General features: G+C 36.3%; 2 protein-coding genes across 2 annotated transcripts; both read left to right on the top strand.

Annotated features, from left to right (window-relative positions):
- The first annotated feature begins 30 nt into the window (after positions 1–30).
- LOC112092444 (probable pectinesterase/pectinesterase inhibitor 59) lies at positions 31–776 on the top strand. The gene has a single exon (XM_024168644.1). It carries the CDS (start codon positions 99–101, stop codon positions 645–647), a length of 549 nt encoding a protein of 182 aa, XP_024024412.1. The 5' UTR covers positions 31–98; the 3' UTR covers positions 648–776.
- Positions 777–7,350: 6,574 nt separating this feature from the next.
- On the top strand, positions 7,351–9,385 carry LOC21384421 (probable pectinesterase/pectinesterase inhibitor 17). Its single transcript, XM_010102797.2, has 2 exons — positions 7,351–8,253; positions 8,694–9,385. The coding sequence occupies exons 1-2, from the start codon at positions 7,374–7,376 to the stop codon at positions 9,383–9,385; spliced, it is 1,572 nt and encodes a 523-aa protein (XP_010101099.1). The 5' UTR covers positions 7,351–7,373.
- Positions 9,386–11,851: the final 2,466 nt, after the last annotated feature.

Below are 11,851 nucleotides of genomic sequence, written 5' to 3'. Positions count from 1 at the left end.
CAGCCGGTCCACTAAAAGGTCAAGCAGTCGCTCTTAGATCAGCCTCTGACCTCTCTGTGTTCTATGGCTGTGGCTTCGAAGGATACCAAGACACTCTAATGGTCCACTCACAACGACAATTCTACAAAGAATGCTATATCTACGGCACCATAGACTTCATTTTTGGTAACGCAGCTGTGGTCTTCCAAAACTGCATGATCTACGTCAGAAGGCCTCTAAAGGGCCAAGTGAACGTGATCACGGCCCATGGACGAAACGACCCATATCAAAGCACAGCGATTTCGATCCACAATTCTCAAGTCCGGGCCGCGCCTGATCTCAGGCCCGTCGTCGGCTCCTTTAAAACGTACTTGGGCCGGCCCTGGAAGCTCTACTCTCGAACCGTTTTCCTCAAGTGTTATTTGGACCGCTTGGTGAGCCCTTCTGGATGGTTGGAATGGGACAGGTCTTCTTTTGCGCTCAAGACGTTGTACTATGGAGAGTACAAGAATTTTGGGCCTTCTTCTAATACAAGACGGAGAGTCCAATGGCCCGGTTTCCACGTCATAACCAGTTCAAGTGTGGCGTCGAGGTTCACCGTCGGTAACCTCATTGCCGGCAAGTCGTGGTTGCCGAACACTGGTGTGCCGTTCACGACCGGACTTTGATCACGTTGACTTTGAATATTTATATTTGTTTATGATTCAAATATATTATTTATTTGTTTGGGCAAAAGCATAATTGGGTTGGTGATTAACTATTGAATTTTTGTACATTTTTTTATTTATGTACAATTATTTTTAGAGGAAGATATGTTATGTATTTATAATATAAATTGAATTATTTGATGTAAATTAATTGTTTCTTTATTTTAAATCTGAACAAAATGGCGGGTTATACATCTAGGGTCTTTCGATTAATTAGCAAAATCGTATTCCTTCAAGATAAGATATCACTTCCTCGCTGTGAGATTCACGTACGGCACTGTATTATTGGTAACTTATGTACACTAAGGCCAAAGTTTGTGATTATATTTAATAGTTCTTATGTCTTGAATTATGTGTCCCATATTTAATGTCATAGTTAGTGGTTTAAACCTGTCGATTATGGATATGATCAAGAATGTCTCAAGATAAGATGATCTTCTATAAGTATATGCATAACAAATTATAAATTGGTGTACTCTGACCATTTCATGAGTTTCCATTTTTGACCTATTTAATTAAGTCTCAAGGATCTTGTTACTAATTCCGTCTTTACCAAAACAAACGAACAAATAAAAGAATGTATAGCTAGTGTAATCATATTAGATTAATGAGAAGATCAATCTAACACTCCTAATTAGATTAATGAGTAAACTGCTCATTGATTAGTATTAACATTAGGAGCTTTACACGTTACTGGTTGGCATCTGGAGAACTTGAAGAAGATTATTATATCCAGGATGAACATAAACTATAAAGCATTATTGATATTTATAACAAATCAATGAATATAACATACAGGAAAGGCCTAAAAAAAGAAATAACTTGAGGCATGCGCATCACATCAAATGAATCGAGGGATAGCAAACCGGCCGCATTATATATACAATAGTTGTGATGCATCATGCATATATAAGCAAATTGAATAGCGATAATTGTAAGAAAACGTAGAAAATTAATATAAACTGGTTAAAATCTTGCTAGATTCTCGGAAATAAATGGATTAATCCACATATCTCTCACGATTTGGACAAATACATATTAACATTTTCGATGGTCATGTATATTAGTGTATCTGTTGGTAAAACTCTGGAGTCGATCTTTTACGTTTTAGTACTAAAATTATACTTTGGAACTTGGAAGCATTTTATATAGAAACAGCATCCTGCTTTCATGTTTTTCTCGAATTAGAGTCGTGAAAAGGTTGAGGTTTCTAACAATTGATGTACTGTCATGCGGAAAATAAAAATTTCGTCAGGAAAAAAGTTGTCCAAAAAAAAAAAAAAAAGAAGAATAACAAAAGCGAAAGTCATCACACGGATTAAAAATATCGCAACTATGCTCCGGAGAAAAAAAATTGAAAAAAGAAGAATAACAAAAGCGAAAGTCATCACACGGATTAAAAATATCACAACTTTGCTCCGGAGAAAAAAAATTAAGCCTATCATTACGTGAAGTCGTGAAGGTCAGAACTATATATTATATGATATCGTATCCAGCTAATTTGGCGCTGCAATATTCTATATTTCTCTAAATTTCATGATTCTGGTTCATAACATATTGTTAGATCCGTTTTTTACAATTATTTTATCGAGCTAAATTAATAGACTATAAAAGCTATAAACAAATAGGCACAAAGAATTTGTATCGCAATTCAGTAACCACCTACATCAGCGGGGTCATGCCCAAACAGTGAACAATCCACTAAGTATAAATGATTACAATCACCAATCAGACTTATACACTCAAAGACTCTCTCTTTGACAATATTACTATTGTGTCGAATCTATTTGATGGCCTTGTTCAGCGAGCACCACTTATCTTCAAACTCTGCACGGTGAAATCCCTTCAGTTGGCAGATTGCACTCTCCCAAAAGCTTTAAATTCTTCTCCCGAAGAATGATAAACGGTTGAACTCCCTTCAACACTGCAAACATCTTCTCTCAAAGACTACTACTTCTCCCGAAGAATGATAATGGGAATTTTTCAAAATAGTATGCGTTAAAACCCAGGAAGCCCGCATAATGAATGATCTTAAGTTCTATTTATAGAACTTCTATTCCTTATATGTAACTCCTTATTAACGTAGGACACCATATATAACCTATTAATTTATGCATATTTCAAGAAGGCACTAATACTGAAGAATAAATTTTATCAAAAAATTTGGATAAAAAAGTGAAGTGCAAAACCTCTTAAGTCGAGGATGTGAGATAGTGAGTTTCTTACGGGGGCAGTCTGAGGTTAAGGTGTAGGCGATTCCTTCACAAATACTATCTTTGAAGTTGTACTTTTATCGGTGTATCTAAGGCCTTGACGATCATTGCTTTATTTTCCCCGTGAATCTTGAAATTTTCCAGATATTTCAAGAAGGCACTAATACTGAAGGATAAACTTTATTGAAAAATTTGGATAAAGAAGGTGAAGTGCAAAACCTCTTAAGTTGAGGACGTGGGATACTGAGAGATAGAAAGAGAGAGGGCTGCCCCTTTGTTGGCTTTTCGAGACAAAAGCACTCATAGGAATGGTGCTAATTCCAATGTTCCTTGCTTGAGGAGCAGCCCGCAAAAGGGAAAGCCGTGGAGACGGCAAACTCGCCAGTCAGGCACACCGTGAGGCTGACTACAGCATACCGGGAGGTTACAATTCCTGTTTTCCTATTTCAATTTCCGGGAGTGAATGTAGGAAGTGCAGACGGTGGATTAGGTGTGAACATTCAATCAAAGGCGCCTTTGAACTTGTGCTTTCACCAGTGTATCTAAGGCCATGACGATCATCGCTTGATTTTCCCAGTGAAAGAATGTGATCTAACTTGTCCGTTCCTGAATTCAACATCTTCAAATTTTTCTGAGTATTTTCCAATTTAGCCCTACTCTCTTGCAATTTCTTTTCCTTCTCAGCAATAAAGAGATCAAAATTAATAGCGGCCCTTTTCAACACATCTTTTTTTTTTACAAGTTCATCGACTTGCACTTATTTATTGCGCACACTTTAACCAACTTACTATGTATGGTTTTGTATTCTTCCACGATGATTTTATCAATTAATTCTTCACCATCACTACTGCAATCAGATTCGGATTCAGATCTGTCATCTTTTCTGTCACAAAAATATGTTGCAGAACTTGTTGCAATACTGTATGCAGCTTTTTTAGCTGAAACTTCCCAATCAGTGTAGACATTAAAGGCAACACAATTACTCACATGATCTTCATCATCCTCATCATCACTCTAGGTGGCATTGAGCGATTTTTTCTTCTTTTTGAGGGTATTGACACACTTGAATTGAATGTGGTCATAACTGTCACATTCCCGACATTAAATTCATTTATTCTTCTTAACATCACCAGCAACGAGAACACTTTTATTTTTCTGGAAATTATTTAATTTTTCAGAATTTTCTGGTTTAGACCTCTTGTTAATCTTCTTAAGAATTTTATCAAAACTCTTGCACAACCGAGTAAGTGATTCGGCCAAATCTTCATCATCATCAGATTTATTCTCTTTGGGGGATTTTCGGACTTCGACTTATAGAGCAATACTTTTATCCTTATTGTTTTGCGTCAAGTTCATCTCAAAAGTTCGCAAGGACCCATTAATTCATCTAGCTTCATTGAATCCATCCGGGACTTCTTCAATTGCGGGGACCTTGTAGGCAAATCTTTCAGGTAACAATCTCAGGGTCTTCCTCACCAATCTTTTCTTAGAATATTTTTCACCATGAGCAAATACCTCATTAGTAATATCACATAACTTAGAATTAAAATAAAAAATGGTCCCACTTTCAAGCATTTATAAATTTTAAAACCTAGTAATAAGGATTTTAAGCTTCGACAATTTGATCGCTGTAGTTCCTTCATGAGTTGTTTGTAAAATATTCCAAGCTTCCTTGGCCAATTCACATGTTGAGATAAACTTGAATTGATTGACCTTAATTCCATTAGATATAGCATTCAGGGCTCTCGAGTTGTTGTTCGCCAATTTATCTTCTTCAGTCAACCACTTCTCTTCACGTTTCATAATTTCTTCTCCGGCTTCATTCTTCGTGGTAGGATGTGTCCATCTAGTTAACACAGCACGGCAAACCTTCTCGTCAATAGCTTTGATAAACGCCTTCATCCGAGCCTTCTAGCATGAATAATTAGACCTGTTGAGTAGTAGAGGGCGTGTAACTTCTTCCTTTAGAAAATCCATTCCTGCTATTGTAGATCTACTCCTAAAATTTCACCGAACTACGGTTAGTGACCCACTCTGATACTCCTTCCCATTCACTTTATCTGTACCCATTATCTCCGCGTTTTGCTTCTTTAGATAAACCATCTAATTAATTCTTCACGTCACACTTTGGCTTGTAACTTCACATTATCCCTCACGTTGACTTTTGTGGATAAGCCATACAACTTCAAATCATTTATATAAATAAATGATAGATCTCTGCAGCACACTTTTTAAATTTCAAACCAAAACATATCTTTTATCTCAGCATTTATATCTTGAAATCCCACATTTAAAATCAACAGCACTTTCAAATATCTCTTGAATTCAAACTTCATTACTGCTGCAACTCGGTTAATCTTCACCTCGGCTTTTCTACATAATCTTGAACCTGTGTTTTTTTTTTTTTAATTTTAAACGCTGCCAATAAATTGTCAACTAAAAAAACCCAACATATATATGTATGTATGTATAATAGAAAATGGTCTGTCTCATGCTGCGCATTCAACTATATTTAAATAAGAAATCTGACTTTTCCTTTTTTGGTTGTCGCTAGCTAGCAATAATATATATTTTTATACTTTTCTGGAACTTTCACGACGCGAGTAAATTTATCACCGAGAGATTTTCATTACTCATTTTTTTAAACAATTATTAGTCGCTCACTAATTAACAATTAAGAAAACAAATTTCGTTTCCGATTGTCACAGTTACACATATATAGTCGTCATCTCAGGCAATATTACAATGTAGTCGAAATAAATATTAACTTTTATATTTCACAGATAAGATGACGTGAAACCTTAATTAGTGTAACTTGTGTGTGTGTGTAAATGTAAAATATTATATATATATATATATATATAAAGGAAATAATGAACTACAGATCATTAAACGTGAACTAAAACCACCAACTAATAAAACAACAACATCCTATGGTGATGCGAGCTGTTTCCGTCGAACAATCAACGCGCTTTGTATAGCCGCTTAGAATGTTCAAAGTCAACATTCTATATTTAGAATAAAATTAGTCAGACATCTATCTATTGGCCAGATATAATTCCCTCTCCTGTATTTTATTAAACAGATTTATGTTTCTCTCTAATTGGGAATAAAATTCATGCATTACTGAGCTAGACCTTATATTATTTAAAAACCCTATAGTCAAAACACCAACTGTTATGACAGGCGGCCAACAAAAGATTGGAGCTGTGAAGATTGGTTAATTAAATACCAGATCGTGGTTTTTTATAGTTAATATAATGTAAGGGTAGATTAGTCATTTTGGTCTTGTTGTTCTGAGTAAACTGTTAATAAAATTTCCTTTTGAGGTTTCTCCGGTTTTCGGTGTGGTTGTTCATTAAACTTCTGCTTTGGATTCTTGGTTTCTTTGGTCATTTCAATTCGTATTTAGGTCGAGCTTTTACACCTGCTTTATCCAGCACACGAAGGGAGACACCAAAGATGACTTTATAATGTAACCGGCATAATATAACGACGACTCTTTTAGCGCTGAAACACGTTGTGAGTTGCCATTTCAAAAAAATAAAAAAACAAAAAACAAAAAGGCTTCAGAAATACTAATTATGTCTAATAATTTAGCCTCTTTTGCTTCTAACTCGGGTTATTGTTCGATGATTTGGTATAGATTATTAGTTCATACAATCTCTAAATTGAACTGTACGTATATATGATATGACAATATGCAATATTATTCTCCAAAAAATTTAGCCTTTCACGATCGACTTGCCAAAAACAGATATCGAAAGCTAAAGAGTAAAGAAATGAGCACACAATAATGTAATAACCTACTAGTTCCTTATAATTCTAGTTTTTAACAATATTCCCTAATAATAATATAGTTGTTAGACATAACTGATAGAAAAATACTTACTGGCATCATCGGTCTAAGCACTATTATTAATACAACGCGAGTTCTACCGGTGGTCCCATAATGCAGGACTCACTTTCGGTTAGTAGTGGGTGATACGCAACACCGGATGCCTAATAGTAGTGTTCGAATTAATACATAAGAATTTACCTTCTTTTAAGCAAATTATAATATAGGCAGTGTCCTGGTCAAGGTTAAACGGCCGTCTGTAACCAAACGTTTCCGGCATTATTAAAATACGACTCAATTGTAGCACATCATACAATCATTTGTCTCTTTTAAAGGATATCCTTTCTTTCCACACAAAGAATATTGAAAAAAAAAAAACAAAAAACAAAAAAACAACAACAACAACAATTGTATAGTATATGATCTGAAGTCTGAACCCTCATATCGATCTTCCAATTTTATATATATTCATTAGTTTTTACTCTGATCTCCCTCCATTTTCAAAACCAGCCAACCAGCTGTCACCACCACATCCTCATCTTCAACTCGCCTATAGCCCTATATAAACACACGCCCTTCTCAAGGTCAGACACTTCACAAGCAACCAAAGAAATCTAAGGAAACTCCTCCACATTAATGACGAAAAATCTTGGGTTATTCGTTCTATTCTTATCCTTCAGTTCATTGTTATCACTGACTCTGTCTAGTGTTCACTCAAACGGCATAGATTGGTGGTGCAACAGAACCCCTTATCCCGAAACTTGCAAACAATCGTGGAGGGACAACGATAACCACCAAAAGCTCTTCATCCCAAAACTCAAGGCCGACTTCAAGAAACTAGAACTCCAAATCTCGCTCAAACAGGCGCTGAAAGCCGACAGCCACAACAAGTGGCTCGGTTCCAAGTGCCGAAACGACAAGGAAAAAGCTGCATGGTCCGACTGTTTGAAGCTCTACGAAGATGCCATTCTCTTGCTTAACAAAACCCTAGACCCCTCTACTAAGTGCACCGACTTCGACGCCCAAACATGGCTCAGTACCGCCCTGACCAACCTCGACACTTGCCGCGCCGGTTTCGTCGAGCTCGGCGTCTCTGACTTCGTGTGGCCTCTTATGTCCAACAATGTTTCTAAGCTCATAAGCAACACTTTGGCAACCAACAATGCCTCAGCTCCTCCGGTGACGAATGCCTATAAGGACGGTTTTCCGATCTGGCTCTCGCCGGGGGACCGCAAGCTGTTGCAGTCCTCGTCGCAGTCTCCGAACCTAGTGGTGGCGAAGGACGGGTCCGGAGACCACGAGACAATTAAGGCGGCGTTGGACGCGGCGGCGAAGAGGAGTGGGAGTGGGAGGTTTATTATTCATGTGAAGAGAGGCGTTTATAATGAGAACCTTGAGATTGGAAATAAATTGAAGAATATCATGTTGGTCGGTGATGGACTGAGGTACACTATTATCACCGGTAGCCGTAGCGTTGGAGGCGGAGGCTACACTACTTTCAATTCTGCAACAGTTGGTAAGAGACTTTTATTATTGTTATTATTTTTTTGATCATTTCAAGTTACAATTAATCATATTACAATCTTATAAATCATTTATTTGGTGTCTTAATCATGCATACATATTTGTCTCCTGACTCCTATTCTTAATTGAACTCCCTTCTATCTTTTTTGTTTTTTTTTTTTCCATGCTTGGGGTTTGACCAGGGAAATGGACATGATCAATTTAAAAATGTCGTGATGGCCGTAGTGCCAACTTTATTTTGTTTAATGTGTTTAAGCTGATAAAAAAAACTTTAATTTGTTTAAGATCTTTTTGTGTCAGTCTAGTCATATCCATGTGCAATTAATTATATCCTGAATCCTCATCTACAACCCAAAAAATAAGAATTATTCAAAGCTTTGAAAACTTGATGTACGTCACTAATTTCCCCAAGTCAATTGCTCGATATTTCAGCGGTAACCGGCGAGGGTTTCATCGCCCAGGGCATCACATTCCGCAACACCGCTGGTCCCGAGAACCACCAAGCTGTGGCCCTCCGGTCGGGCGCCGATCTCTCCGTCTTCTACCGCTGCGGCTTCGAGGGCTACCAAGACACCCTCTATGTCCACTCCCAACGGCAATTCTACAAAGAATGCTACATCTACGGCACCGTCGACTTCATATTCGGCAACGCAGCAGCCGTCCTCCAGAACTGCATGATCTACGCTCGGCGGCCGATGAGCAAGCAGAAGAACACGATCACCGCCCAGGGCCGCACCGATCCGAACCAGAACACCGGCATTTCGATCCATAACTCGCGAGTCATGGCCGCGGCGGACCTGAAGCCGGTGCTCAGCTCTTTCAAGACATACTTGGGGAGGCCGTGGAAGCAGTACTCGAGGACTGTGTTCATGCAGACGTACTTGGATAGCTTGGTGGACCCCGCGGGGTGGCTGGAATGGGACGGTGATTTTGCTCTGAATACTTTGTATTATGGGGAATATAGGAATCTAGGGCCGGCTGCTTCCACCAGCAGGAGGGTGAAGTGGAGCGGTTATCGAGTTATAACTAGCTCGTCCGAGGCTTCGCAGTTCACCGTTGCGAACTTCATTGCCGGGCAGTCGTGGTTGCCGGCAACCGGCGTGCGGTTCACTGCTGGCCTGTGACATATATAATATAGTGCATGTATATCATCTACTTATTTTGGTTGTGATTTGTTAATTTGATAACGATGGCTATTTGTTTTTTCACTAATTTCGTTAAGTGGTTTGGCGAAATGTAATATGAAATAATGTTGTTCTTTTTCGCTCAACTAGTGTTGTAAGAATTGTAATATAATTCATTTTTCTCGCGTGCACCTTGTAAAAATTGATTGAGAATGGGAGAGAGAAAATTTGCTTTCCATTGGGAAGGTTCTCTTTTGCATTAGATATGATTTTCAAGCGACAGATTGTGGCTCATTTTGAGGGGATGCAGATCTGATTTATTCTCATTGGAAATTTAAGTTGATAGTTCACTATTTTTATTGGTAATCCGAATGGGAGCTTGTAATTTATAAGACCATTTCTATTACAATGCTATAATTAATGTGTCAATTGATAATGCTATTTGTTGTGTCAAATTTTTCATATGTTATATTTTGTGACAAATTTCTCATTAAGTATAGAATATGATAAATTTGACATTTGATTCTTTTTGGTTGAAATGTTTACTTTTTCCATGTAATTGATGCATCTTTTACATTTTTAAATTATTTTAAAAATAAAAGTTTACTTTTACAACTTTCAAAACTTAATAATTATAAGAAAAAGTAGATTTAATATTTTAAATAGCATTATATATTGGAGTAAAAACAAAAATAACATACTATATCATAATTTTTAATGTTAAATATATAATGTTGGTTTCCGAATCGAATTCGGATGCGGAAGCGTGGGGGAGGCGGATCAAGTATAACAAAAATTTTTCTAAAACTTTTGTGATACTCTATAGATTATATTAATTTATGCACGAATAAATTAATCATATTAATTTATTTATTAAGAACTCAATTAGGGAAAATACCTGGAGGGCGATTAGGACGATAACTTGAGTTCTTTTGATCTCGAACAATCTTTGCTCCAAAGCCTTGTGTTTAGAAAACCAAAGTCTTCCACGTCAATTCCTTGAATCTACGTAGACGTTTGTGCGGGCACACTTAAGACAAAATCGGGTTGGAACAAACACTCGAAATTTCCACAAACACCAACGCATGCACGGTGTCGAATTTTTTGGGAGAAAATTTTCTTTCTCTCTCTATTAGGGATTTCGGCCAGCCCTCTCAAAATTAGGTCAAAAAATTGTCATGCGCAATTTTATCATGTCTTATTTATAGAGTAGAAGTCAAACTTCTAGAAGGAATCCAATCTTTATCTCCTATTTGAATTTGGAACAAAAAATCTCCTCTCCTTTTTCTCAATGTGGCCGGCCATATGTAGGGTTTTCTATCCTTGTGTGTGGTGCCAATTCCAGATAGGGAAGGAAGAGAAAATCATCATTTATCTTGTAGTCTAATTTTAATTCAAATTTAAATTCGAATTTAAGTCAAACTTAAATTAATTTGAATTCTAAATTGAACAACTTATCAACTAAGTTTAAAAGGATAAATTTAAATTATGTTCATAATTCAAATTCAAATTTAAATAATCACATTATTTAAATAATAATTAATTCTCAATTAATTATTTTTTAGTATTTAATTTTTAGAATTCCGTAATTCTAAAAAAATCATTTTGCCATTTGTGTCTGGCAGAATTACAAGGATGACGCAGGGACTAATGGACCTATAATCCCAAGCTCCAATAAAATTAATAATTAATTAAACACTTTAATTAATTAATTAATTCTATTAATTCCAATAGTTACTTCACTATGAACTTGGAATTGCACTCTCGAAATTATAGACATTAATTACTTCTAAACTGTGAAGTGCCCATTTGATATAGTCATTGCATATAGATCAATCCTCCATAAATAATTCATAATTAGAGCCAGGTAGAACCTGTTAACCTCTCTAATTATATCTTCATCCTTGAGTACCATTGATTCTCTAATGGATAGTGATTCATAAAACACATTCATGAACCAGAGCGCTCTTACTAATTCAAGTACCGAATCAACACTCAAGAGAATTATTTATCTACTTATTTCTCAAGAAGGAATGGATTCCATCTCGTATAATAACATTCCCGGCTACCTACTTCATTATGTCTCTAAAATACAAGGAATAGGATTCAGGGTCTCAGAATCCGTACCGAGTAAATCAAAATATACAAATCCATAAATAGAAGTTTGTTAAGAACTCAGGATTAAGATCATTCTATATATAACCATCGGTAGACTCAATTAGAATTTCTATACTTAACGGAAATTATTAGAAATTCGTATTGTGTCTGTGTCCCTGTTCCACATAATCTCATTATGCGAAATACACTCATTCAATATCTCACCATATTAACAATGCAGATAACACCGTTCCATTCTAAATGGGAATGACATGTATTAATAATGTTTTAATTTAAAGATTCTGAACTTTAATTAAATTCATTATGAACAATGTTTTTTATTATTATCTTTAAACTTTATCCTCTCAT

This window comes from Morus notabilis, unplaced genomic scaffold (genome assembly GCF_000414095.1).
Source record: "Morus notabilis unplaced genomic scaffold, ASM41409v2 Scaffold1485, whole genome shotgun sequence".
Taxonomy (NCBI): Eukaryota; Viridiplantae; Streptophyta; class Magnoliopsida; order Rosales; family Moraceae; genus Morus; species Morus notabilis.
Note: the sequence above shows the minus strand (reverse complement) of the source record. Positions and strands in the feature narration are given on the sequence as shown.

Coding starts and splice junctions, on each gene's coding strand:
- LOC112092444 (XM_024168644.1), top strand. CDS start 99: ATGGTCCACTCACAACGACAATTCTACAAAGAATGCTATATCTACGGC.
- LOC21384421 (XM_010102797.2), top strand. CDS start 7,374: ATGACGAAAAATCTTGGGTTATTCGTTCTATTCTTATCCTTCAGTTCA. Junction 8,254..8,693: donor TTTCAATTCTGCAACAGTTG/GTAAGAGACTTT, acceptor TCGATATTTCAG/CGGTAACCGGCGAGGGTTTC.